Below are 25622 nucleotides of genomic sequence, written 5' to 3'. Positions count from 1 at the left end.
GACTGAAACACAAAAAGCAAGAGCACAAGATGCTCTGCAAGGGCAGGCGACTCTGTTCTCTATCCCCCAAACAGCCTATCCCCAGCTTAACCAGCTTCATGACAAACAGGAAAGACTCTAGGCAAACTTAGGCCAAATTTCCAGGGCTGAGTTACATGAAAGGGATAGATTTACAACTCAAAGCCATCAGTTATTCTACAAAAATGGACTGACATCTGTAGGGCCGGAGCCAAAAATGTCTGGATCTAAAAGCACGAGTCGACTGCTTGAGCTGAAAAAACACAGTTTCATTCTCAGAGGCTTCAGCCAAGTCATAAACCCCATAAGTGGGCTACAGCCACCAGAGGAGACAGAAAAATATATAGTACGAGTTCAGTTGAAGTTTTGACCTAAACTTGGCAAATTCCATCTTCACATGGTGTAATGTACTTACAGAAACCGTGTGTACTAACGCACAGAGAATAAACACGCACACACACACAGGCTTTTCTTTTTTTTTGTTTGTTTGTTTAAGCCGTAATGTATATCCTAGCCATAAACATTGCTGAAAAGAAAATAAATCAGATCCCGAGTCAGTAAAGGAGGGTGGGACCCAGGCTAAGCAGCTAACAAATATTTCAAAGCAGAATACTTGAAAATGGTTTTTCCTCCTCTCAAGTCTGAGTTCAAGGTTCAGTGGTTTTCCAAAACATGTTATATTCCCACCACCAGCAACACTAAACAGAACAAAAACTAGAAATACATAAAATAAACTAGAACCAGATTTTTCAAAATCCTAATACAGTTGCAAGAGACCGGTAGGGAAGGGCAGACAGAAAGCAGCTCCAAAAACATCTAGGAATGAGATTGCAGAGTTTACTAAATAAATATTTCCTTTTGGTGACTAAAATCTCCTCTACTCCCTGAGATCTGGCATCGTTTGCTCTGCAGAATATCTCATTGTTTAACAATGAGGTTCCCCAGCCATATCTCTTGCTGTTGCTTCCCAGCAAACCACTTCCAAAAGCTGTGTAATGATCTTTCCATATAGCTACAACATTATTAATATGAAGAAGAAATATTAAAAGTCATCTTCAATGGTCCGTATGGAAGCCTGTGTTTTTTTGGACGTGCGAGCAGCTGGAAAGAAATCATCATTTGGGAACTTTTTAGCCTTGCTGCTTCTTGATGGCAACCATTTTCTTGTGGAAGAAGGAGAGGAGGGGGCTGCAGTAAACCTTGAAGCAGCAGGTATCCAAAAAATTGTAATTATTCAGAAGTAAAAGAGACAATGAACAAACAGGAGAAGGAGCCAGCCCATCACTGGTCCAGAGTCTTTGAAAAATCACTAGGAAAACACGTAGCTTGTGCAAGGCTGGGGGGGGAGAGCAATCTCTAAACCCACAAGAGAACCTAGGTAACAGCTGGTGGAGTTGGGAAAATCTGACAAGTGATAATTAAAAAACAAATATCTCCTAGATACTATTTTTTTTTTCTACTTTCTGCAAAATCTAACAGGCAAGTGGAAGGGAAGGCAATTTTAAAGTATGGTGATATAGAACTAATATATTTAGCTCCATTATTCACACCTTCATGTTTGGGGATCCAAAATGCCAGGTGCTGAAGCAAATTAAAGAAGCCCAAAAGAAAACAGACTTATATGATCGATAGCAGGAACGCAGAGCAAATTGTAAAATGAACTTACACAGACCTCCCTCAGGATGCAGAATCATTCACTACAGTCCTAGCAGTAGGCCTGGCTCCCCTGAGACCTCCTATCTTTACATATTAATTGCAGTAATACTGCCAGCAATACTGCCTCCAGCTTATCTACATCATACCACAGCGCTAGACATAATAGCATTCAGAGCCTACATGGGGAGTGGCAAGGGAAAAAACCAAAGCACCTATTTAATTCTTGAAAGTTACACGTCTTGTTTTTATTTTAAAATAATTAAGCAGTAATTTACACGTGCAATTGGAGCTGAACAAACAAATGCAATCATGTTTCACCATAAATCAGGGCTGCAGCGGGTTTGAAAACGAGCATCTTCCAGGATAATGAACGATGGGTGTCCCAGGGAGGGAATTCCCTAAGTAAATGAAGTTCCCTTATAGGTTTTCATAGTGGCCAGAACGCATTTTGGGTTCCTCCAGAACCTGTTTCTGCCTCAGAAGTTTTGTTCAGATCAGTTTGGCCTAAGCAGGAGGTCACCAGCAGTAGGATGGCTCTCACACAGCCTTTGCCATGCGGTGTCCGTAGCACTTGGGACGTGTGTTCGAGGCAAATGACGATCCCTACTTATCAGACAGGTTCCCTACATCGCAGGTCAAGACCGAGCATGTTCTCCACAGTGGTGTTTGCACTGCATCTGCTTACTAAACATGGCACGCTCCATTAACTCCTCAGCTACGTGACTATTAAAACAATTGTTAGGAATGTAAGAGAACAACTTTCGGTGAATGTGGGAGAAGTCACAAGCTGCTTTCTGTCACTTGAAACGTGATGGGAGCCCTTCATGTGCTCGCTCTGTCACACAGACATGAGGGTTTCCTGGGCAGGAGGTTACATCCCCTGCAGCCACGGCAGCAGCAACGCACACCCGGGTCACAATGAAGGCTCTGGGATGGACATCAGGAAGAAAAGAGAGAAGTTTCTGTACCACACGGCCCCTCAGGCTCTGCTGCAGGGCAGAATTTCCTCACTGCAAATCACTCTCCACAGGTAGTGCAGTCACTAAACGCATCCTTATCATAAAAACTTATAAAAGATACACACAGAACAAAAACCTGTTCAAGTAACAACCTTTTTTTTTTTTTTTTTTCTAGATGACCACTTCATCTTGTTGTAGTTCTCTATCCTGCATACTTGCACATTCACACAACCTCATGCATTTGTTTTGGTGATTTTCACTTTCAAAGTCATGGGATTCTCCATATGGAAACAGTTTGCCATTACTGTACTATCCTTACAAAAATGTGCCTTATTAAAAAACCTATACCTACAGCACAATTAATCCAGTTTGGTAATTGCACCTTTTAAAAAGATCATTCCCCCTCCCCATGAAAACAAAGCAAAGCAAGGCAGAACCAATCCAGCCCTATACAGGTAGCATTTCTCTGATTTATTTCAATAAACACTGCAACATCTCTACACACACATTTCTAGCACGCATGTTGACAAAGTCAAAGTTAAAAGACCTCCTTTCGAGCCATTTGTTAAACAGCAGAAGATGGCCACTGAAGATCTTACCATTTATGCCTATCAATTAACTTTGAAAGAAGTATTGGCAATAAGCAATTCTAGGAAGTCTAAGGAGGTAAATAATTTTTCTATAGCTCAAAAAGAATACCATACTAACCTACATAAGTAGGCATACTTTAAAATAATAAAAATATTAAATGTCTTTACTGGAAGATCTGCTGGGAGACACTTCATACACAAGTGTCCAGACCTTGTTCTTACAAAGACCATCTAAGCCTCCTCTTGAAATGAATACCAACACGATGACGGGTAACACTGCTTCTACAACCTTGTGCCCTGGACCAGACACTTGGAAAAATCTGACAGCAAATACCTCTTTTTTTAATGTGCTACTTTGACATTTGTTAAAGTCTAAAATGTTTAAACTTTGTGCAATAGAAATGAGCATTCTTCCTAAAAGAAAAAAACAAAGGTGGGGAGAAGAGGAGAGGAGAGAGAAACAAAAACCCAAGCACCTGTTACATGGGAAAGGACAAAAACAAAACCCCTTGGAACACTTGGGTGACTCTGACTGTTCGGGGTTGGAACTAGATGATCTTTAAGGTCCCTTCCAACCTGAGCCATTCTGATTCTATAAAAGAGCTCACAAATAGCTCTAAATCGATAAAGTCATTGAACTGCAGAAACACACTGCTCTACAGCTAGGCAGCCTACTTAGCATACTCCTTAACCCTTCATGCACTTTACTACTTATTTTAAATGACACCCTTCCATCTCTGCTAACTGCTGTTAGAAGCAGGGAAAACACTGCTGATACTCCCAGCAGCACCGTGCCTCTCGCAGATTTCTGCACTGCCCAAAGGTCCCAACAGCAGCAGTGAAACCAAGGACTGCTGCGAGAGACCCAGATGCTGCTCTGCACAGATCCCTAAGCAGCAGCAGTCCGGCAGGTTGGCTTCTCACCTGGGCAGATGTCCTTCACCTCCAAAACTGCACACACACAAAACTTGAAACTTCGAAGAAGCTGGCTCTGCTACCTGGTGGTGGTAATTCTTTTCCCTGCCCAGCGCCAACTTCCTTCAGAAAGCATTGCTCTCTCTGACAGTCGCTTTTCCCAGTCCAAAGTGGTGGTGCCAAACTTGGCTCGCACTCAGTTCACCAACAGCTTTCTTCACTGCTTTGGGCTGCGTGATTAATATAGCTCGTAAGCAGCCTGAATGAAATTCATTTATCAATTGTCTGGGTTTAAATATTCCTGGCCACGATCTGGAGTGGAAAGGAATGCGTAGGGAAAGCAAGGAGGAGTGTGTGGGAGCGGTTTCCTTGCAGAGGTGCAGGATGTTGTGTGCTCCACGACTCGTGCAGGTGAGCAGCACAGGTGCTTGATCTGTGCACGGTGCTAGAGCACACGCTGCACCTCCTGATCCACGACTTGTACGGTGTTTGTAGGAAGAGCAATTGTGGAAATTACCCTTAGAAAGCAACTTCTGGCAATGACATAAAAGCAGTTATTTGAACACTCCCCATCTGCCACAATCACACACACTGTGCAGCAGTACAAAACGCACAAAGGTACAAAAACTCCTGAAAAGCTCTGCAGGCCTCGAGTTGAGATGAGCTCGCACACAACACACAATTCCACAAAACAGTAGCTGAAGCCTGGGACTTACAAGATTTGCAGGTGAAGAATTGGGATCTAACTTAGTTACATATGTACCTCATGTGCGTGCAAGGCTATACAAAATGTTAATACTGAAGAAGATCATGTATGAGTCATTTTGGTCCATAAGTAGATTTTAAAGCATCTTATGGAATTTAACATCTCTCCAGTAACTTACTTGAAGCCAATTAATTCATATCACATATGTATTACACACATACCTCCACACTCCTAGGTGTAGGAACACTTACTCTGCAAGTACCAGATACATCGGTCTGCTTTCCTGCAGCTTCTGCACACAATCATGGAAGGATCGGAAATTTTAAACACATTATCCATTATTTTCTTTCTTTCTTTCCCTCTCTTAAACATGGGCTATCATGAAAGAACCAATTCCAGAATACACTTAAAATTCTCTACATAGACAAGTTTGGGAACACATTTCCCCTCATGACCATTCTGTCACTAAGAGCTATATGGCTGCACTGCCTGCACAAGAGCAGAAAAGAACATCTACATTAGAGAACAACATTTCAATGTCACTGTTATTTGATATATATATATATATATTTAATCTTTAAGGTCTCTGAGAACAGGGCAGTCTCCTACGACACGGGAAGCCTGGCAGAAAGGGGCCTGGATCACACCTGGAGCCCCTCACGGTTCTGTAATGCAAACTGCAGCACAGCTTTGCTGCCCAGGTTACAGTGAGTTCTCCAGCCCTTCCCTGCTCCTTCAGGAGAGAAATAAACAAGTTAATGCAGACTCAGTGTTCACTGCTCTTTATTTTCAGGGAACTGCTTTGAAAGTGAGTACAGTAGTAGCCAAGGTGCAGCATTATTCATACAACCTACATTTATCATGCCCAGAAAGTTTCCTGTCTACTGCTGGAAATGTATTCTAAATCTGATAAGAAAAATCCCCATTAAGAATCATTTGCTTGTTTAATTTTCACTTATTGAGCTTTAATGTACCATAAAAGTAAGTAATAACAACAGTGCCTTAAATAAATATCGCTTGTCTTGTACTCATTAATGTTTTAGAAGAGCACGTAACTGCCTCTAGATACAGGAAGCTGCTGGAAAATAAAAACTAACCAATCATATAAACCAAAGTAAGAGCTTTAAAGAATTTTTTGTCGAGGCCTGAGTTCAACAAAAATGTATTCTGTTCACTGTACACACGACACCGATGGGAATAAGAGCCAGTTCAAGTTCTAAGTTACCATTACTTGGGTAATAGCTTCAAGCTGCAAGGCACAGCTGTATAGGCCCAGCCAGACAGGCTATCACAGCAATGCTTTGATAGCATGGGGCCCTTAAGTGTCAGGATATAGAAAAGGCAGCAGTTGTTGGCTGTGAAAACAGTCTGATACAAACCAGATGGGGACTTACTTGATGGGCAACACAAAGGAAAACAATTGGCTCATTCAACAAAGTCAGGCCACTGCCCCAGAGAATTAACAGAAGACAATAACAGTCAACCAGAGTTGATGCAAACAAGAAACAGCCATGTGGTTATGGTTTAAGGAATTGTTTCTCCTCAGACTAAACATAAAGTTTTGATTTCTAATTCTTATATTCATTAATTTCAGTCCAGTTTACAAGCACCCTCTTCCTCCAAAGCCATCCGTGTAATTCATTTATGTAGCACCAGCCTTCACACACCTACTTAAACAGAAAAAAATTACATGACAAAGAAGGCTGTATTAATCTAATGTTTCCTGAAGAATGCCAAGACCTCAGACAACTTTCTGAACTGTGTCAAACAACATTGCAGATGAACAGCACACAGCGTGTTATTAGACACACTAACTCTGAGACATTTGCATGAATACAGCAGTATATTTACCGATTCGTTCCGATTTTAAATGAATAAAGCCCACTAGGTCACATGCTGAGTTACTGGCATACAGATGTCTTCTAGTTTTGTGCAGAGTTCTGTGTTTTTATTTATTTTACTTTCTCAGAAGTAAACTTCAGATCAATTATGTTACCACATAACAGTCTTGTTTGTCAGGCTACAGTGGAAAGTCTATTAAAAAAGCTATTATCAAGCTTTTTTGGAAACAATCACAAGTTTAAAAAACAGCTATTTCAGCCATAACTCAAAAAATCCCCAACCCTTTCAGTTTGAGAAGCATGTTTGTAGAAGATTATGGTCCAAAATCTTAATTGCTCTTGCTGTTTTATTACAGGAAATATAAAAGTGACATGTGCAAAGGTATTTTGATTACAAATTACTTACAGAGATTGCACAATAAGTCAGACCTCTAAGGGCCTTCTGCAATTTCACTCTCAGACTGAAAACATCTGAACTTTCTTTTCATACACTTCAAAATGCTCGCTCTGGCAAGCTCTGTGCTGCAGTGCTCAATATGTAAGGTTGGACAGCACATCCTCGGGGTACCCAAGCAAGCGTACCTACAAAATGTGGTGACAAACGTCCTGGATGCCTTAAATCCCATCGTCCTGGGATCCGTCAGCCTCCGTGCACCACCACACATCTCCTGAGCTCCACTACTGCTGGAGATGGCTTGATTCATGGATTTCTGAGCGGTGTTGGATGAAGTAAACATCTTCTAAATATACCGCTCTGGCCTACAACGGGTATGCATGGAGACGACTCTTCTTTATTAGTGCTTCACTTCCCATACAGACTGGCAAAAAGAGCTGAGTTAAAGAGCTGAGTGTATGGCTCTCGTTTAACAGCCAACTCTGGATAGACAGAGCTAGGGAGTTTGTCCTAAAAGGGAGGAAAGGACTTACTGAATTAACAGAGTACGGGGTCAGGGGCTCGCTGTTGTCCTGAGTGGTTCTAACTTCTAGCTGCTGGGGAGCTCGAGCCCGTGAGCATGGTTTTATTTCAGAAAAGACTGTAGGTAGAAAAGGACATTTTTCCTTCAGTTTCCTGCCGTAAGCACGGAGCCAACACTCTAACAAAGCCGTTGTGTGCTGCGCTCTGTCTGAGCTCAGACATCTCTCCAGCAGGACCACGAGGCTCCTTTCCAAAAGCGCAGCCAAATTCTTGAACCCTCCGATGAAGGGGCGGGTTGTCACATCGTAGCAGAGAGGATTTCGCCTGCAGTGCTGCTATTATTCATTTTGCACATCATATATATCGGGGTCAGAACGCATTCTTTTTACGTACAGCTGAAACTTTGGCCTGAGTCCCTTCGTTAGGCCCTCTCCAGATTAGGAACCCCAGGAACAGAGCAGCCTTTATCAGCCCCTAACCACAGAGATACCGACTGTCTTAGCCTCGCGTTTAAAAGCAGATGAGAGAGGAGCAAAAATCTCTCTAAATCCCATGTCTGCCTGCACAGGCAAACCCCAATGCTTCTATAGCTCTTGTAAAAATGGTTTTAGACAGCGTTAGTCAGAGAACGCCTCCACAAAGGGCTGTATGCAAAGGCCAGCTGGAGCAGGGGGAGGCACGACTGGCCGTCCATTAACGTGAGGACTCTCAACAGGAAACTCTTTCCCCCCTCTTTTCTTTCTTTTTTTTTTTTAAAAAACAACTCAGGAAGGAAGCTTCATCTTCAGAAACAAGCGTTGCCTGTGTAATCTCGCTGCTTGCATGCCTCTAGGATCGGTTCCAATTACCGAAAGCAGCAACATGCACTTTAAAGAAGCTAATCGTGTATTTACACTGTAACACAAGCGAGTAAATATTTCCCATTTATTAATTGTGATTTACATAACAGCGCACAATGGCAGCTGTTAAGTAAATAAAACAATTTTCTCAAGATCTGTAATTACGGTTTTAGGGTTATAAAAACAAACTGAAAAAAAAAAAAAAAAAAAAAAAACACCAAAAAACAACAGAAATGAAGCAACTGCCAGCAAATTCCATGCCTCGTACGTCCACTGAAGATACGGTGGCCTGACCAGGGACAGAAACTGCAGCTGTTGTGCTGTCTTTAAACCAAGCACAGCTCTGCCCAAGTCTTGCAATAGGTGCAGTGCAGAAAACGAGGCCACAGTATGCAACGCTGAGATGATTGCTTTACTGTAACAACAGAGGTAGGATGCAGATCAGCAGGTCGCACCAGATTAAGCCTAACCTGCTTTGAATGCATAATTTTGACCCAAACCGTAAATGTGATTCTACCTGACTCTGCGTGGCCTGTGAGATGCACATTTTCATTCTTTGCTTATGGTTGATGATGGATTATTTTGCATTACAGACGCGTGCCTATCTGACACTAAAGAAGAAAGTGGTAATAGAAAGTCAAAGTCATGCTGTACACAAAGAGAAACAGTCACCTCCCTGCAGCTAAAGCGTTGGGGAAAAACACATTTTACAGAACTGCTACGAATTTTGTGTCACACTCAGCGACTTGCACTCAAGTTGTTTAGAAGCGTGCTTAAAAACAGCTCTTCCTGCTTTAAAAGCAAAGCAGAAGCTTTACATTAGAGAAGAAAAACAGTCTCCAAGTGACAAGAGATACACAAAGGTTCTAAATCTAAATTAAGATTTTGAAGGTGTACTTTTTTTTTTTTTTTCCTGAAAGACAGCATTCATGATGAGAACCAGAACACAGTAGCCCACAGACAAAATGTAACCCATCCCCGTTATTTACTACCGTTCCTTGCAAATGCAGCCACCGAAAGCATACTTGAAACAGGTATTTCAGGGACGAGAAACTCTGCTATTTTACTTTCAAAATGAGTTTTATGGAAGATAAAAAGTGCTTTAGCCAAGCCTTACATCTGCACATATTCAACCCTTATAAAATGGAGTCCCACATGCAATCTCGGCAGAGAGCAACAGGTCACACATTACATCTTCAATCTTCACTCACCAGTCCTTACCCCATTTTGAAGAAGAAAGCTACTTTGGCAGACTGCATTTTCTCCCAGTCAGCATGTTATCAAAGAGGAGCAGTGCAATTATTTATATAGTATTCCTGATTCGGAAAACTTCCTAAATAACATTTACTCTAGGGCCTGTTGCCTTACTTGAAAGCTTCCTCTACTCCTAATTCTAAGCAATTAACCTTGACATGGCCTATCTTAACGTGGGCACTGCAAAGATTTCATATTCCATTATGGGCAGTCTTTGTATCACTGTATGGAGAAGAAGGTGATAGAAAAGCCTGGCCTCTGTTCAATGCGTGGAATAGGTCTGCTTACTCCTAAAGGATCCACAGAAATGAGTAAAATAAAATACGTAGGTAACTACACTGTTCATGAACATGAGAATTGCCTGTAAGTCAAACCCTCTCACAATATAATAAGCAGTAAAATTAAAAAAATAATAATGTTACGATTTGACTGTGGACACCAATCATCTAAATATCCATCTTTATTGGCTAGTTCGGTTTTATTAAGAACAACTTCACAGCTATGCCTTGCCTCGGCTAGCAGGGGGAAAATTTACAAAGCATTAAAAAAGAAAAAAGAAACAAGTTTAATGGCTGAGAATGACAGCGTTTGTAAATCCCTCATTCCCTTTATAAAAGAGGTTTGCAGGCAAAGACTGTGGATTATTCATCGCTCGCATTAAGCTACCTCCACACGCTGTATGTACCGTTGTCCTGGTAATTTCTCCTCTACCCAGGCGTTCCTCACACAAACAGCTGGCTCCTTCTGATTTTGATGGAGTGCTTTAAAAAGCTGAACCGAGAGCCTTTGAAGAACAGGTAGAGCTGAAGGGTGTCCAGCTGCCCCTGCCCAAGGCTCAGCACAGCCAGGAAAGCAGAAGCTGTTCATCCTGGTGCTTTTCTCTCAGATGCTTACAAGCCACGAAATTATAAAGGGCAATCTCTGCTTCCTCTGCCAACCAGAAAAATAAAACAAACCCTTTGTACCGAGGAGAGAAAGCCCACGTTTCTCCTATTACTGCGCTGTAAATGTTTCTTCGAGCTGAAATACGTGCTTGTAATGCTCTTTGTCTTCTTCTGTCACCATTCAGTATCCACACAATGTGTCACCAGCCTTAAAGACTTCCTGGCCTGATACCAGTGCCTTCTAAAAAAGAAATGCAACTTCCACACTACAAAGGAAACATGAGATAAGAGGCTTTCTGAAATGCCTACTAACCCAGTCCAGGATGGTCATCCTAAGGGATCCTACAGTGAAACCCACTGAGTGAACCAACTGGGAGTCGGTCTAGCTGAGATGGCTGGGACGGGTGCTAAGGGCTGCTCAGCCGATCACATTACCACAAAGAGGATGTGTAAAGGGACTTCAGGCCCTATACAACTGAGCAGCATGTTCAGGAGAGACTGTTCTGACACCTGCCACGACCTGCTGCAACACACACGGCACACAGAGCAGCTCAGGATGCTCACCTCCCAGCCACACACCAGGTCCTTCTTATAAACCATGGCACAGGGCTGTGGAACCACTAATTTGCGAGAAACTTCTCCCTCCAGAGAAGAGCTAACTGGAAACAGCCCTCAGGCTGATGTAAGCATGAAGTACGTGGGGAGTCTCTGTCCTTAGGTGGCTTGCCCAAGCCCATTAATTTTTTCTGTGTGTCCCCCCTTTATATAAGCAATGTTTGCATGAAAGGGGAAAGCAGGTCAGCCCAGGCGGCTTGCTACCATCTGCTTTTATTCAGAGCTACTCAAGATCAGTGCCAGTGGGATCGGTGCCCATTTAGGAGGTTTATTGTGTGTGTTTATTTTTTGTTCTTTACAATGAAGGCAACAGCAATTACTGTAAGTTTGTAAAAGTGCATACAAATCATAATACACAATACAAAGCTGCTTCAGTCAGATCCCAGCGTGTTTACACATCCTCCACAGGCTGTGAGAAAGGCAGCTTTGGCACAACTATTTGGATAGCCTGGTGAGGAGTGTGTTAGTGTCCAGGAGATGTGAGCCTGTATCAAAGCCATACCTCGCCTGCAATGCACAGCACCTCTGATGGATTCACCAGCACATGAGAAATACACAAAAGAAAAGAGCACCGCATTTTAGTTTTGGTGCTTAGCTCCTGGCTGGATGAGCATCAGGGAAATTAGCAACGCTGCGGTAACCTACTTATATGAAATCCCTCTTTGCCACCAGACAGGCTTACAGTAGGTGGATTTGCACAACTAGAAAGTGGAACTGGTTAAAAAAAAAGAAAAAGAAAAAAAGAAAATCAAAAGGTAGAACGCCAAAGTGGAAATAGCAATTTCAAGCTCTCAGCTGGTATGTTACAATTCTCTTAAGAGTGGATATGCAGCAGCAAGAGGTTCTCTCCTCTTGCTGAGGATTCCGCCTAGAATAACCAAAGAATAAACAAACTTTTATTTTATTTTTTTTTTTAAAGGAAAAACAGAGAGAAATCCACATTGCAGGGATAAAGCAGGGAGTGGCTGTCACATACAGCTTAACAGAGCTGCCTGCCAGTGTGGACTACTTTGGTTCCAGCAGGTAGCCACAAGAGTTTAAAAAGCAAATGCAACTATAAATCTACAAAATTTAAAAACTAAACTAAAAACAAAACAAAACAAACAAACAAACAAAAAAAAAAACAGTAAAATTGGAAGGAAAATCCTTCACATTATTAAGAAACACTTTAGAACAGAAGATCCAAAGAACCCGCTGGTGTCTCTGCCATGAGATGCATTCAGCCACACCAGGTATCATACGATATTTTGAGGCAAAAAGGACATACAAACTCCAGAAGGTGCACAAGGATGCTCGGTGTAGTATTTCCAAGCATTTTTCAGGTTCCCAGTATGAAAAAGGGACCAGTCCAGCATTACTAGCACACCATAACCCCATGTATGAATCAAGTACCAAGCTTATTTTTGTTACTACCCTGAATTTCACGTTTATGATACATGAAATGTGCTTTGAGGGTTACCACATGTCACTGGATTAGATCACCTGCACTTTTTTAAAATCTAAGCTTAGGGAGAGAATCAGATGAAAATTCCTAAATATTCAACTTGAGCCCCAGTAAATGTGAAAAAAGACAAGTAAAAATCCAAGTATTTCACAGTCTCCAGAGGAAGAAACCCTTTAATTAGTGACGATGTCAGTATGAACAAGTTTTTCTTTCTCTTTCTGCTGAAAAAAAAACAACTGGTGCTGGAATTTAAGTGAAAATTTCTAGTGCCGTGTACAGACCAAAGGAGGGACTTAGCCTCAGCACAAGGCCAGAAGTGCCTTGGCAATACTTGGTAGTGAGGCAGTGCTGTCTCCCTCCGTGCCACTTAAGGAGGCATGCAGTAAGAGGAGAACTCTCAGAAATAATTTCAACTTCTGAGAAGCTGAAGGAAACTGTGAAGTGACCAAAAACCTAATGCATGCAAATCAAAAATGAAAAGGGCCAGTTAAATACATGGTGTGCAAAGGATCACAGAGGAGAGGAGAGCATCTTCTTCTTGAGCATGTCAATCTCTAGCAGATCCTCATCCTGCAAGGCAGTATGAGACTGCTTGGCTCAGCTTTCTGTAGTATAAACTTTTTTTTTTTGATTTTCTGTTTTTCTCTCTGATTATTTGTATTTCAATTAACTAAGATGCCTTTTGTCTGAAAAATAGTTGAGGTAATCACTGGGGAAAAAAAAAAAAGCAAACAGGTATAAATGACACATAACAGATAAATAATATTTACAAAACCCGAGCAATTCTAATCTACTGTTCAAAACACTCTAAGAGCCAAATACTGACTTATGGTAATTCAAACTAGAGACTCTGAAGTTTGCGACTGAGAATTTTACATGGGGATATTATGCAAAATGCATTCGTATTACAGAGATGCACATTTCTAATGCATATAACAGCTATGAAGAAAAAGCTAACAGCGCATGAAGAAAAAGCAAATGAGCCCTGTTTGAGAACTGGTGTTTCTGAGCACTTGGATCACCTAAAAGCTACTTAGAAAAAAGGCAGAGTTTCTGTGGGAAACACTGCTCTGTGTTTCCTGACTTGCTTGAATGTAAAATGTATTAACTGAATTATGTCAATGAGCCATCTGATAGCATGGGGAGGTAACTGCATGGGAAAGCCAGAGTCAAAATAATCCAGAAATGAGAGTTCTGAAGAAGCATAGAGAAAAAAAGAAAATCATGTAGAACTCTGCAGCACAAACATTTGCTTGTCAAATGGCATAATTATATCTAATTGATTTCATGACTTTAATTTCCAGGTTTCTCCCTCAGAAATTAGTCCAATTCAAGGAACAACGTAGGCTACACAAACTAATCCTACCTGTCAGGTTGTGGTGGTGTTCTGCCTACAGTGTGAAAGAACAGCTCTATTTTGCTTCACTAGCTGCATTTTCAGGGTGCTTTGGACAATCTTTAGCAAAAGTCTTGAAAGAGATTCAGTCCAAAAAAAGAAACAGCAGGATATTACAGAGAAAGTAAACTTTCAATAGAATAGTTGTTAGGGGTTTGACCAAAACAGTTCCAGTTCCAAGAAAAAAAATAAAGACCTTTAGCCTTATCCTAATCTTCTTCCTTCCTATTGAAGCATCTGTTAGATATTTGCCTCATGCCACAGTAGTTTTAAGGAAAAAAAATAACCCCAAAGCTAACTCAGAGCAATTTCTGGCTGAAGAAGAGAGAAAAATATTTAGTTATATCTATTTTTTCAATCCAACATTATGTCAATGAGAACAAAGTAGCAGCCCATTTTTAAAACCAAGCAAAGATTCTGGAAGTTTGGTTGCTTTGTTGTTTTCTTTTTTGTATGTTTGTTTGCTTTAACATATATATATATATACAGAGAGAGATTATTTTAAGGGCTTCTTGCCCTCTTTTTCATTTATTGCACAGATCATCTCCTCTCACAAGCAATTGTGTAATCTCTCTGTGGCAATAAAGCCAATTGCTCAGTCTTCCAATATTACTTTCCCATGTACTTACGGCTGCCTGAATATAATGCACTAGCTAGAGATAAAAAGGAATTATTATCATGGAGTTATGCTCTCTAGGTACATTTTGAGAGTCTGTGCTATAGAAAAAATAATTAAGTGAAGAACATCTACACTTCTTGGTTCTGAGCTGCTCATATTAAAGTTTAAAAATGCTCTGCAGTCAAGCATTGTCACCTGTTCTTTCATTTTAATTTAAGAATTCTGAATTATGCTAATGCAAACCTTAGAAATGCTTGTATTCTGGAGATATGTACATTCACCAACCACAACAATTATTATCATATTAAATTTATGAAGATATATGAAAGACTGGTATAAAGATTAAAGGGTATTATAAAGCCAAAAATACATATGCATGTAGATTATACACTACAAATATATGTTTTCAAACCACTGTCTCCACTATGTCTAGAGAAGGCACACATTTCAATTAATAATACATTCAGGCTTTATTTTCAGTTGTAACTTTCAGGAGACATTACCCTTTCAGGCATGATATTGTAACAGTCCTACTGAACTTCAACTTTCATTAAAGGACATCAATCAACTTTCTTTCAGTAAAAACACATGTTCGCTGCAAACCACAAAAAATTCTTGTACAACAAAAGAAAGTTCTATCGTATATACATTTATGACCGTAGACAAAAGATAAATCAAGCCTTGTCATGTATTTATCGATTAAATAAAGCAAGGGATAATTTACATCCCATTTTAAGTCCAAAACAATTTCTCTTTTCCTCACAACACCCTGAATTCACACTTCGTATCAGGGCTCCAGATTTTCTGATCTCTACTATTGATAAAACCACTTATCCTTGAAACTCTGAAAAAAAATACCTAAATGATTCTGCCTCTGGAATGCTTCTCCGTTTTCAGGCAAGTACTCATTGTCCCTTGCTATCTCAGTAAAGACAACTAACTGACATGAAGTTTAACAAACACGGTGCTTTGATCTTACAGTAACAGATGTGCTTAATTTTCAAACGTATTTACTTAAACCCATGTACTCTTATCAAGTTGCAAGTTTTGTCTTTCAAATGATTCTTACTAATTTTTACCCTCCACCTTTTGACTAAGTTCAACGTGGTAAAGCTTAGACAGGCAAGACCTTCTGCTTAAAGCTGACAGACAGTTGTTTCCATTTGCAAATCCTCTAGACTTTTATTGGCTCATTAAATATGTATACTATGAATGAGATTTAAATTATCCTTGTATATAAATCATCTTTTTTTTCTTTCGAGTTCCTCTCACAGAAAATTGACTACTGCCATCTTGTGGCCAAACATTTTCATCTGACGATCTTGTCCTGTGCTCAATTACCTTGTTTTACACTCCAGGTAATATTTTATTTTAAGATAAATACTCTAGAAAGCAACAGATTTGATAAAAATATTTTATTTCAACTCCAGCTGTCTCCAATGCTTTACTCGATGATACAGACTGGACGTGCTGCCTTGTTAAGACTTTGAGCCAAAGTTGTGGTGTGAAAGCCTGAAGTACTGTGAGGAAGATTACTTCGCCCTTCTTCCTCCTCTCTGACGCTTACTAGGAAGTAGTGGGGTAGAAGAAAAAGAGGAAGACATAACTATAACCACTAGTGAGGAAGACTGCTTTTAATGTTGGGTAAGGTCAATCCTAGGAGGCAGACCTGGCACATAATTTCCTTTTTTGCAATACAGAGGTGATACTCAATTTATTGGAAATTCACTTCCCTCAGACAATTCTGATTTTCTGAACTGTAAAGATGTAGTATAGAAAGAGCCATTGAAACACTTTCCACCAATATTAAAAAAATGAGGTTTTATTTTCATTAATAATTTTATTAATAAATTATATTTATTTTCATTTAACAAATTAAATTTTTATTTACCCACCTTAAAAAACACATTGATAAATGTCTCTACAACAAAAGTTGTACATGCACTAAGGTATGCCACCTCTGTAAGCTTTTCCACTAATTGTGCATGGAAGCTAAGTTTTACATTACTCATACCTTTCTTCTTTATATGTAAACCATGGTTTTGAAATTAGGTTCCAAGTGCCATGACCATAACATTGGCCGAAGGCTTTTCTTACCACTTTTAGATAGTTGAAGCATAATAATTCAGTCAGAATTATAATTCAATTAGATGTTGTTTTGTTTGTTTGTTTGTTTGTTTTAAAGAAAAAAAAACACACAGAATGGAAGTTCAAAGAATTATTTTTAAAAGGGCTTGCATGAAGAATTTGTCTATGTTATGGTGGAGCAATTATAATTCACATATTGTACACATGCAGATTTTTAGACTCCTGTTCTTAACACTTGAGATTAAAATTGCTATTTCTCATTCTATCACCTCCACAAACTTATTATCTGCTAACATAATTAAGTAGTGCAGTCATATGCATAGTTCATGTTATTCCAACACTACCTTGAACTACAATAAACAAAAAAATTCTCTGCCTCCCATGCAGTATCATTAATACTTTTATCAAACACTGTTAAATAATCTCTGAAATAGAATGGTTATGCATAGATAGTGGTTTTCTTTTGTGACAGATACATCTGTTACACACTAGCTTGAAACCCATCTTAACCCAGGCCATTTTAACACTGAAAATCTCTATTTTTCTCACCTTTGCATGATCCTAATACCTTGTATTGTCTTTCAATTCTCTTCTAGTACCCCTGCATTTTCTCATGCGTATGAACTACTGCCATCTATCACCACATTATGAGTATTTTGTTTGCAGAACAGCAATTAATGATTCAGGTGACTACATAATATGCACATTGTGAAGCTCTTGACAAATAAAAATTTAAATAAATCCTTAATTGGAAGGATTTTGATGACATATACAGACAGATGCATTTCCGACCTTTTTGGTGCACCCCAGCAATTACCAAAAGTATGTACGCAGATTTGTACTGCATACAAACATTCAGAAATTTGGGAATTTCACAGTAATAAAAACAAAATTTTTAAAATCAGAACTTTAGTATACATGAGTATACAACAACATTTAGAAGTTAAGTGCTTAACTGAAAGAACTGTGTTAGGTTATTGACAATTTACCTTCTTGCTGCATCTCTTCAGACTTCCTTCTCACATGAATTACTCGGGGTCTCACAACTTGTGCATCTCTTTGGCTCTCCTCCTACATATCATACATTAAAATCATGTCAGAAACCTGATTTTTAATTTAAAAGCACAGTAAAACTATGTGAGGCTTCAAGAAACATTGGAAGAGGTTTTTAAAGATTCATTAAAGGTTATGCACTTGTGCAGCTTCCCTTCAGCTTCAAAAGAATTCAGATCTGAATTAGCTTATTGCAACTCTACTTCCTCTCAACTAACATCCTGGCAGAAGTAGGTATGGCAAAGCGCCATTTAGACCTGAAGACACAGAAGACCTTTAACTCCTACTAGAAGAACGTGGCAGAAAGAACTGAAGATTTCCCTGGCTTTCTTCCATACCCAGGACTTCTCCATGGGTATTATCCTACTGAACAAAAAGGGGAATAAATAACTAAACATTTCAGCACGCGTTAGAAAATGCATGCCTAGTTTAAAATGTATTTCCCTGACAATGTTTTTAAACTAATTTTCCTCTCTTTCTTAAATTTTCATGAGGATCTATGTCTGCATCAATGCCTATGGGAAAACAGTTAATTAGACCCAACAAGCACACTGCTTGTTGAACAGAGAGACAGCACATTGGCCAAATATGCTTGTTGTCTTGTGTGCTAACTGTCTGGAACAGTAATTGTGACCCAAGAACATTCCACCACATACACATAGGAAAGATGGAAAGCCCAAAACAGAGTTGTCCTGATTTTGGCTGGGATATAGTTTCTTTTCTTTGTAGAAGCTCATATGATTCTGTAAGACTTAGAACGATGCATGGAGACTTAGAAAACTTAGGTGTTCTCTAGCACAGCCAAAATTGATTTAATCAGTTATTCTGTTGATTCCATAAATGAATATAAGTTTTTTAATGGAAATTCTTAAAAAAGATTATATATTTTTTTGCCTATCATAGGGCATTTGGAATCTATGGATAGAATTGCTGTTTGACTTCTGGGAAAACTATACGCCCTGAGAAGCAACAGCATGGGTATTATCTTGAAGACCTGATGACAAAGTACCAGCAGTATTTTGCTCCCCCACACATAAAAAGGAAGGAAAGTATACTTTAGTTCTGCAAGAGAAACTCTCCACAACAAAAGTCAGCCAAAAATACAGATGAAAAGAAGAAAATATATGTCTGTCACACAATAAACATGATGCCAACCATGCAATCAGGGCTTCCTGACAACCATCTCCTATAAGGGGCATCTCAACAGTAATGATAATGCTTGTCATGTACTCAGTGACAGTTTAAGCCAGTGTTGCAGAAATCAGGAGGAACAAAAAGGCAAGCCATTCACTCACTCTCTTCCTCACTGGCTGCATGGCCAAGTTAACACTCGGCACAGCAATGAGCTAAGGTTGGCCAAATTAAGTATACATGCACCTGAGATCAAGCTAGCTTCTCAAGGCACTGTGTGCGTGGATGGACTGGTGAGGACTGGCACGAACTCAGGCACCTCTACACAACATGATGCTGACCTACACTGTTCACAATTTGAAGCTGACAAGATTAGAAAGATTTAAGATGATTTTCTGAAAGCAGACAGGTCTAGCCATAAGTCTCATGGAAATGTGCTGCAAGGCCATCAATGCTACAGAACATTAAATGTAAGCAGAGAAGTATACCCATGAGAGTTCATTTGTAATGTCATTTAGTGTTTTTGTTGTGTGTTTTTTTGTTGTTTGTTTGTTTGTTTGTCTCTTTGTAGTTTGTGTCTTTTTTTTTTTTTTTTTAATAAGACAAGCCAAAAAAAAATTAAACTTAACTGAGGTGCAAGCAGAAGTTGAGAGATAACAGAGATTCTTAACCTACAATTATGCATTCCTGGAGGATTTTTAAAAAAAACAACAAACACAACATGTCTTTTGAAATACCAAAAATGAAAGCTAATGAGAATACCAAAGTGACAATCCCACTCAAAAAATGTTGATTGTAGAAAAACATTCCAACTTGTACAAGAACATTATGAAAATGTTTTGCAACCGACTTTCTAATAATGAATAGGGGACTTTCAATGATTTAGATTTACCATCTTTGAAATGTTTAGCCACACAATTAGGATTATCAACATTCATAACCCTCCCATGAGCACAAAATGATTTATCTAGAACAGGAGGAGCCCAGCTTCCTCCAAGTCATTCTCTTGCTTCTTAGAGTAAGAACACAGGGGTAAAGTGGCCACAAGCAGCAGCTCATTCCTATATTGTTAAACAATAAAGGCCTGAAGGGGTCAAACCAAAGATGCATTTAGTCTGGCATTCTGTCTAACAGTGGCTAAAAGCACGTATAAATCTCACAAAAGTCCAGTGCCAGAAATGGAGGAGCAGCTAAGGAATTTGGGTAGATAAGAAAATTCCTGTATGACTAAAGTCATTTGTTTTGGAGTGACCACACAGACTTCCCTCCTCATGACTAGAAGGAATTCATTTGCTCCTGCCCTATAAGAAAACACAATGCTCTTTCTATTGATCAGGATCTGGCCCAGACACCTGTGACACGGAGCAAACAAGTGGTACATGTATGGCTGCTCCACACTGCTGCCCAGAACCTCTCTGAAATTAAGATCCCGTTCAGGGTAGGTTACAAAAACCCACCCAGGCTTTGCCATAAAAATCCTAACGTCCACAAGGTGCCTTCCCAGTTAAATCAGAACAAAGCTCTACAGAACTCAAGGCCCAGCTGGACGCCACCTGAAATATTTTCTCTAGCCTCTCTGCAAACACTCCTAAAAGCCTAGTTTTGCTCCTAAATGGATTGGTCTTCTTGCTTCGTGCATAGCCGATAGAATCTTAGTTCAAAGAAAGCAAAACAATGCCTAGAGATGAAAAACAAATTGTGAAATGAATGATGTCAGAGTCAATAACTTGGGAGGAAATCTTTTAAGAAGTTTAAAGTGATTATCACCTTAAAACATTTCATAGAATGACTCATTCTGAACGCCTGAGTACCTCTTGTTTCAAATTGCTTTCAAATTACCTGCTACCAAGTTTTGTTTCTTTTTTTGGAGAAGGATGCACAGATCTAGTGGAGGGTCTCATGAAGCATGGCTTTGTCCCATGCAGGCAGATATTTACTCTGGCTATCACTTATAGGTAGACACATCATAGGATAGCTAAAAATCTAGCCCATGAAAAAATGTGATTTAGAGTCTTACGTGAGGAACACCCACATACAGGAAGAATATATTTTATTTGGGGGAAAACAACAAAACAAAACCACACACACAAAGTTTGGGGATTTGTTTGTTTGGTTTGGAGGAAGGGTGAGTTTTTTATGCCAGCAGGCAAAAAAGAAAAAGAACACAAACACAAAACCCCACCACACTAAGGGTTAGGTGCAAAAATAGGTTTCTAAAGATGAGATATACACATATATACATGTACATAAATTTGTATGTAACATGGGTCATCTTACACACAGTACATTACCATTTGCCTGTACCCTGGCACACAAGAATCAATTATATCAGCTAATTCTTCAGAGTATGTGATGCAGATGTCACTGGGTTCTTCATCATAACTACTGGTACTAAAAGAAGGAAACACACCCTTTACACTCCCTGCCCCTGTTATTTTTGGCTAGTGAAAGGATAGCAAGGATACAAGCTTCACCTCAACAGCCACTGATGTTTAACAGAATCCAGTCTCGTCCGTGAACAATCATTCCAAGAAATAAAATAATCTGATGACCTCAAAGCGAAAGAGGTATATACCATTTAAAAACCTCTTTCAAGATACAACACATCCCATCAGATGACATATTTAAGAACTGCTCAGAAACCAATAGCTCAATACAGATCTATCCTCAAAAACAACAACAAAACAACAACATAAGATTGATAAATATAAGATATTTTGGGCTATTCTTAATACAGAATATCAGGTAAAGACAGAATGCATCCAGGAACATACCAACCATGGTAAATGTATTATTACTTTTAAACACACTGTGAAGCTTAACACATTAAAGAGCTCGTTTGTACTTTTTTGCCACTTACTATTTAAATTTACCCTTAGTGAGAAAACCATCATCTCTAGGTAACAGCACATATTAATAAAGTAGCAAAGGACTAACTTTATAGATTTCAAGCAGAGATCAACAGGATCTTTCTCTACCTTCAAGTATCCTAAGGTACATCACCATTACTGCCTACCGAACCCTGCTCCTACTATTATAGCCAAAGCTCCTGAAATGCTAAAATCATTGGTTTACAATGCTAAAAATGCTAAAAACATTGGTTTACATGCTGAACCTCTGCTATTACTTCCTTTCCTGTATATTGCACGTTATTTTTCTATATTTGAAGTACTGTGCCCCTCCACCATTGGCGTAGCCTGTCTGAACTGAGTATGTATACTCCTAGGTCCTGTGAGACTGGTGAAGCAGTGAAGAAGTATGGCAAAGGTAAAAAAGGGATCTGAGCCTAACAGAAAACATATTGCTGGATTCTGTCACGGTAAAATCATTTTTTATTATACACGTGTACCTCACATACAGCTTCCAAGCTGGAGGTGTCACTTCAAACACATCAGTTCTGTGATGTCAGTATTCACACTAAACATGAAAATTAAACATTTATTTTCCTAGGTTTCATTTTGCACTTTCTGACTAGTGATGAAAAGATTGTTTGAGTTTACCTGGGAGGGACCCTTTGAGAGAGATGTCACGCTGCAGTCTGGTTGGGCTGCTTGCAGAACACGTTTTGAAATGGGTTGCGATTCCAGTTCAGCCATAAGCATTGGACCATGACTTGTATCAGCATCTCCAAGAGTTTCTGCTGAGAGAGAAAAATAAGTAAGAAAAAAGATCCTTGATGAGCTGGAGCAATAATCTCCCAGACAGCTCATGTGACAGGATGTGGATTCTTTTCAACAATGGACATGCACTGTCAAAGAGAACGATTCCCTCCTTACATGGTGCTTCGTATATCCCTCTAATTGTCCTTGTGGGGTAAAAAGAAGAAGGAAATGCATCTCTGTGGAGATCAGAAGAAAAAAATCAGCCTCATCACCTGTAGATTTCTAACATGGCAAGCATTTATTGTAGCTTCAGAGATGTAAAGTTCATGATACCATTATAGGCTTAATGCACTTTACCACACATATTAGAAAGAGATTGGAAAGGCTTCTTCATGAAAATGTTTCACTCTGCTCACTCTGCTGTGTGGATGAAAAGAAACCTGTATATACGCTTTTTTAAAGGGGTAATTTTCTGTATAATCTTGCATTCAGCATGCTTTCACAGCCTGCAAGTGTGTAAAGCATCTTTATGAGAAATACACTGACAGATCATGAACTAACTTTACCCTTCTGCTATCATACAGAGCCAAAGAAAGAATTCTAAATCTAATTAACTACAATTATTGCTTAATTAACTGTAATTATTGTTCACTTTAAATACTACATGTGCCACTTCTCATTTGCATGTTGGTTTTTTATATCCTTAACTTCAAGCACTAAAAACAAGGATTTAAAAATGAAAGTTTGCTAATCAAGATGCTGTTACACATCTACATAAGCAACACCTTAAACATCCTACAAAGGGATGTTATGTTTCTATGATACAATAAAAAGGGTGAAAACCTGAAAATAGTCATACACATACGGTCCCATACAATCCCTAGAATTCTTACAAGATGTGTCTGCAAGTAAGTGATTCATTATGACAGAGAAACTACACTACAAGGCTCTATGTACAGAGATATACACCCTGAAATATATGAACTTTTATATCAGTACAACGATTACTTCATTTCATCCCTAAAAACAATTCTCAAATGAAATGTTGGACTTGCACCCTAATTGTTGTGGCTGTTGGGACATAGCACTTAGTTCTGACTTGCATTAGACTGAAGGACGTGCAACTTGACAAACCACTGAATGGATACAGAACATTTGGAAGAAAAGAATAAACAATCACTAAGTTTTTTTTTAGAATCTATGTAAATGTCCCAGAGAAGAAATCATAGAATTGTGAAATGGTTTGGGTTGGAAGGAACCTTGAAGGATCACCTAGTTCCAACCCCCTGCCATGGGCAGAGACACTTCCCACTAGACCAAGTTGCCCAAAGCCCCAGCCAGGCCTTAAACGCTTCAAGGGATGGGGCATCCACAACTTATCTGGGCAACCTGTTCCAGTGCCTCACCACTGTCTGAATAAAGAATTTCTTCCTTATACCTAATCTAAAGTTACTCTCTTTCAGTTTAAAGCCATTGTCCCTTGTCCCCTCATTACACTCTCTGATAAAGAGTCCTTCTCCAACTTTCTTGTAGGCCCCCTTAGGTACTGGAAGGCCACTACAAGATCTCTCAGGAGCCTTCACTTCTGAAATAACAGTTCAATCATACCTGCAGTTTGGGCAAGCTGCCCTGGTGACAGAGAACGGAAATCCTGGTATGGTCTGTTCTCAGAGGTCTGAGCAGCTGCATGGTCCATATTAACTGCGTGCCCCATTAGGATTCTCTCTTCTGCTCTGGTCAGCCTAGGTCTTTGACCTTCACTGAGCTCCCCAGCACTGTCATCAGAATCCTGCATAGAACAGCAACATCAGAACAGCAGGTAGACAAAAAAATTAGAAAAAATAATAAAAAAATTATTCCAAAACCAGGCAAACTTAAGTCTATGCAACTAGCATTGAATAAAGGAAGCTAAAACTGAAAAGCTATCGTCTAATTGGCTTTGAAAGCAAGATGTACATTTATTAACACTGGACTGAAAAGAATTGGAGCTGAAGAACACCACTTATTTTGTTAGCTATGTCCCAAAGTAATAAGAACCTAAGTTGTATTTTGGCACAGAAGTCTTTAGCATTACAGATACGTCCGTTGTTGACTGCCTGTAACACTGGAAGCACATAAAAGCTATTGCATGCCTTTGTATAGCATGTCAGAGAAAAACTTTAAAATATGTTTGGATGGCACGTAAATGCAGATGGTTCTCTGGCTTCTGACTTTCACAGCTGAAAACAACAAAACAAAACAACGAAAAAACAGTTAATTTGTTTCTATACTGGAAAAAAAAGATGGCTAACTACACATACACACATGGAATCATTCTAATGCAATACTAGTAACATCTACAAGAGATTCTCTTATACACAGGAAGGTATGCTTGCACACACCTTGCCAGATCTGTGGAGGAATTTATTAGTGTCTTGTATGGACAGACTGAACAGTCTGTAGCTATGGGAAAGCCAAAAACCAAATCAGAGATGCTTTTTTAATTGGCAGTGCTGATGAGAAAATGCCATTACAACTACAGTTAGGCTCAGAGTTGACGCTGCAGAAATCTATTCTCTAAGTTCATCCACCAGAGCTCATTAAGCAAAATGAAGACAGACAAACGAACAGTTAAGGAGGCGAGTGAAGTCAGTAATTATTTAAACTAAACTGACCAAGACAGAAGGAAGAAACTGCATATGCACCAGTAAAATCACAAAAGGCAAGATCTGTCCTAAACAAAGGTGCTCATGAACTGTGTTGCTGTATTCAAAATTCACTTCCTTTAAACATTCCTCCAGCTATGTCAGTTAGGATAGACACTCAATCCAAACCACTACTTTCCACATAGAAAATACCTAGATGTGTTACAATGACATTTGCCCTTTGTGATGTAGATGTATTTTTTCTGTTAGTCTGATTTTTTCTGCCAACCACATATGAATATTTTGCGGTTTTGCTCCAAGATCGGTATCAACAGCATATGCAAAAGAGCATGAAAACATTTGCTGATGGTTATTCTTCATAACAGCTGTACAAATGTATTAGGCAGGTAAGTGCAGTGAACTGCCAAACATACCAACTACATCGCTGAAGTGATAAAACACTTCCCTGATG

The 25622-nt window shown here is 39.4% G+C and overlaps 1 protein-coding gene across 2 annotated transcripts in view; it reads right to left on the bottom strand.

Moving 5' to 3' along the window:
* Positions 1–25622, bottom strand: part of KIAA0586 (KIAA0586 ortholog) — a 69641-nt gene that overhangs the window by 5205 nt on the left and 38814 nt on the right. The window contains exons 28-30 of one of the 2 annotated variants that reach the window (XM_032189159.1): positions 24135–24315; positions 22425–22564; positions 17730–17811 (exon numbers count right to left, since the gene is read on the bottom strand). In XM_032189159.1, coding sequence (XP_032045050.1) covers positions 17730–17811; positions 22425–22564; positions 24135–24315 — 403 coding nt within the window. The remainder of the gene's footprint in view (positions 1–17729; positions 17812–22424; positions 22565–24134; positions 24316–25622) is intronic. The other variant, XM_032189160.1, reaches the window with a different exon arrangement.

This window comes from Aythya fuligula, chromosome 5 (genome assembly GCF_009819795.1).
Source record: "Aythya fuligula isolate bAytFul2 chromosome 5, bAytFul2.pri, whole genome shotgun sequence".
Lineage (NCBI taxonomy): Eukaryota > Metazoa > Chordata > Aves > Anseriformes > Anatidae > Aythya > Aythya fuligula.
The sequence above is the reverse complement of the archived record's forward strand: the minus strand, read 5'-3'. Positions and strand labels throughout refer to the sequence as shown.